At 41.7% G+C, this 1,520-nt stretch overlaps 1 protein-coding gene across 1 annotated transcript; it reads left to right on the top strand.

Moving 5' to 3' along the window:
- Window positions 1-371: 371 nt before the first annotated feature.
- CSUI_011523 (heat repeat-containing protein) lies at window positions 372-1,433 on the top strand (the record flags this gene model as incomplete). Its single annotated transcript, XM_068071621.1, has 2 exons — window positions 372-590; window positions 1,349-1,433. Coding segments are annotated over exons 1-2 (234 nt in total), but the record flags the coding sequence as incomplete, so codon positions are not given.
- Between the last annotated feature and the right edge of the window lie 87 nt (window positions 1,434-1,520).

The raw sequence follows: 1,520 nt of genomic DNA, 5'->3' as shown, positions 1-1,520 counted from the left end.
TCTCTCTAATCTATCTATCTCTAATCTACCTATCTCTAATCTATCTATCTATCGATTCCACTCTTCTACTGTACTATATGAGTCGTTAGGACTATCTTGCAGTACCTAGGTGTCCAGTGTCTTTTCTGGAGATTAGCTACTTTTCTTCTCCGTCTTTTCCTAGCACCTCTACGTCTTCGTCTTTTCTTTCCCCCCTATAGTCAAGTGTAGCCTACATTCTATTAGCTTTCTTCTTTTCTGCTTCACATACATAATCCTTCTGTCTTTGTGTTTCAGACCAAAGATAGACAAGCAGATAGGAGGTAGATAGTGTATTAACGATAGATAGATCGACCAGAGATACACAGAGTAGAGACAGATAGATAGAGTCAAGACAGATGATAGAAGATCGACAGAGAAGTAGATCAAAGTTAGATAGGTAGACGGCAGGTAGGAAGATAGATGAGAGAAGAGAATTCTTTTCTTTCCTTCTCCTTGCTGTTCCTTTGTCGTACAGTGGAGTGTATGGACACCGTATGTGCTATGCTGGAAGTGGCGACAACAGACGAGGATAAATGGCAATTAACCATCTTCGCTTTCTCTCTTTTGAGGTCAAGAAAAAACAGACAACTAACCAGCTAGCTAGCTAGCTAGCTGGTACCCTGCTGAATGATGTGTTTCTTTTTCTCTCCGTTCGTCTCTCCCCTGAAAGAACTGACAACGCAAGCCATCTCTATCTGTATCTCTATATCTGTCACTTTCTGCTTCTCTCTCTATTCCTCTTCCAATTTCTCTATTGTCGTCTCGATCTCTCTCTATCCCTTTCGGTGCTATTCCTCGTTCTCTTCAAACCAAGTCTACCGCATATGGAGAGTCACGTCTCTTTCTGTCTCTCTTCTTCACCTTCATCTTTCTCTTGTCTCTCGTGTTCTTTTTTTCTTCAAAGACCACGCAAGATGTTTCTCTCATTCCACTGTCACCTTCCTGTATGACTAGCAGAGAGAGGCTTCTTAGATGTCTGTATGAGCCATCAAGTTAGCCTAAGAATCGCAAGATATTGAAAGAGACGTGCACACCATACAACACATGGAGGGTATGCAGAGCTAGGTATCTATAGATACACATCTCTAGATAGATAGAAAGAAGCTGGGAGTTTTATCTTTCTTTTTCGTTGCTCTCTATTTATCCAGTGGTTACAGAAAGAGTGTGTTGTCTCGCAGCCTGAATGAGGAGAATTTAGATCTTCAAGATGTAGACTCCTTGTGAAACACATGACGGTCATTGCCTCTCGGGGATAGCTTTGGGTAATGAGAACTGGTGGACGAAGGCTTTATCTCTAACGCGGTGTCTGTACATACACCTGCTGCAGGGTAGATGACTGGTATGTGGCTATGGCCTTTCTTGAGCATCTAAAGATTTTCATCTCCTCTCCTCCTCCGTCTTTTCTCTCGGTAAGCTTCTTTGCCACGACAGTGCATATGTATCTATATATGTATATATAGGTAGCTAATGCATGTATGTATGAATATGTATGGATGTAT

The sequence above is a fragment of the Cystoisospora suis genome (assembly GCF_002600585.1).
Source record: "Cystoisospora suis strain Wien I chromosome Unknown contig_12930, whole genome shotgun sequence".
Lineage (NCBI taxonomy): Eukaryota > Apicomplexa > Conoidasida > Eucoccidiorida > Sarcocystidae > Cystoisospora > Cystoisospora suis.
This window is presented reverse-complemented; position numbering and strand designations above follow the sequence as displayed.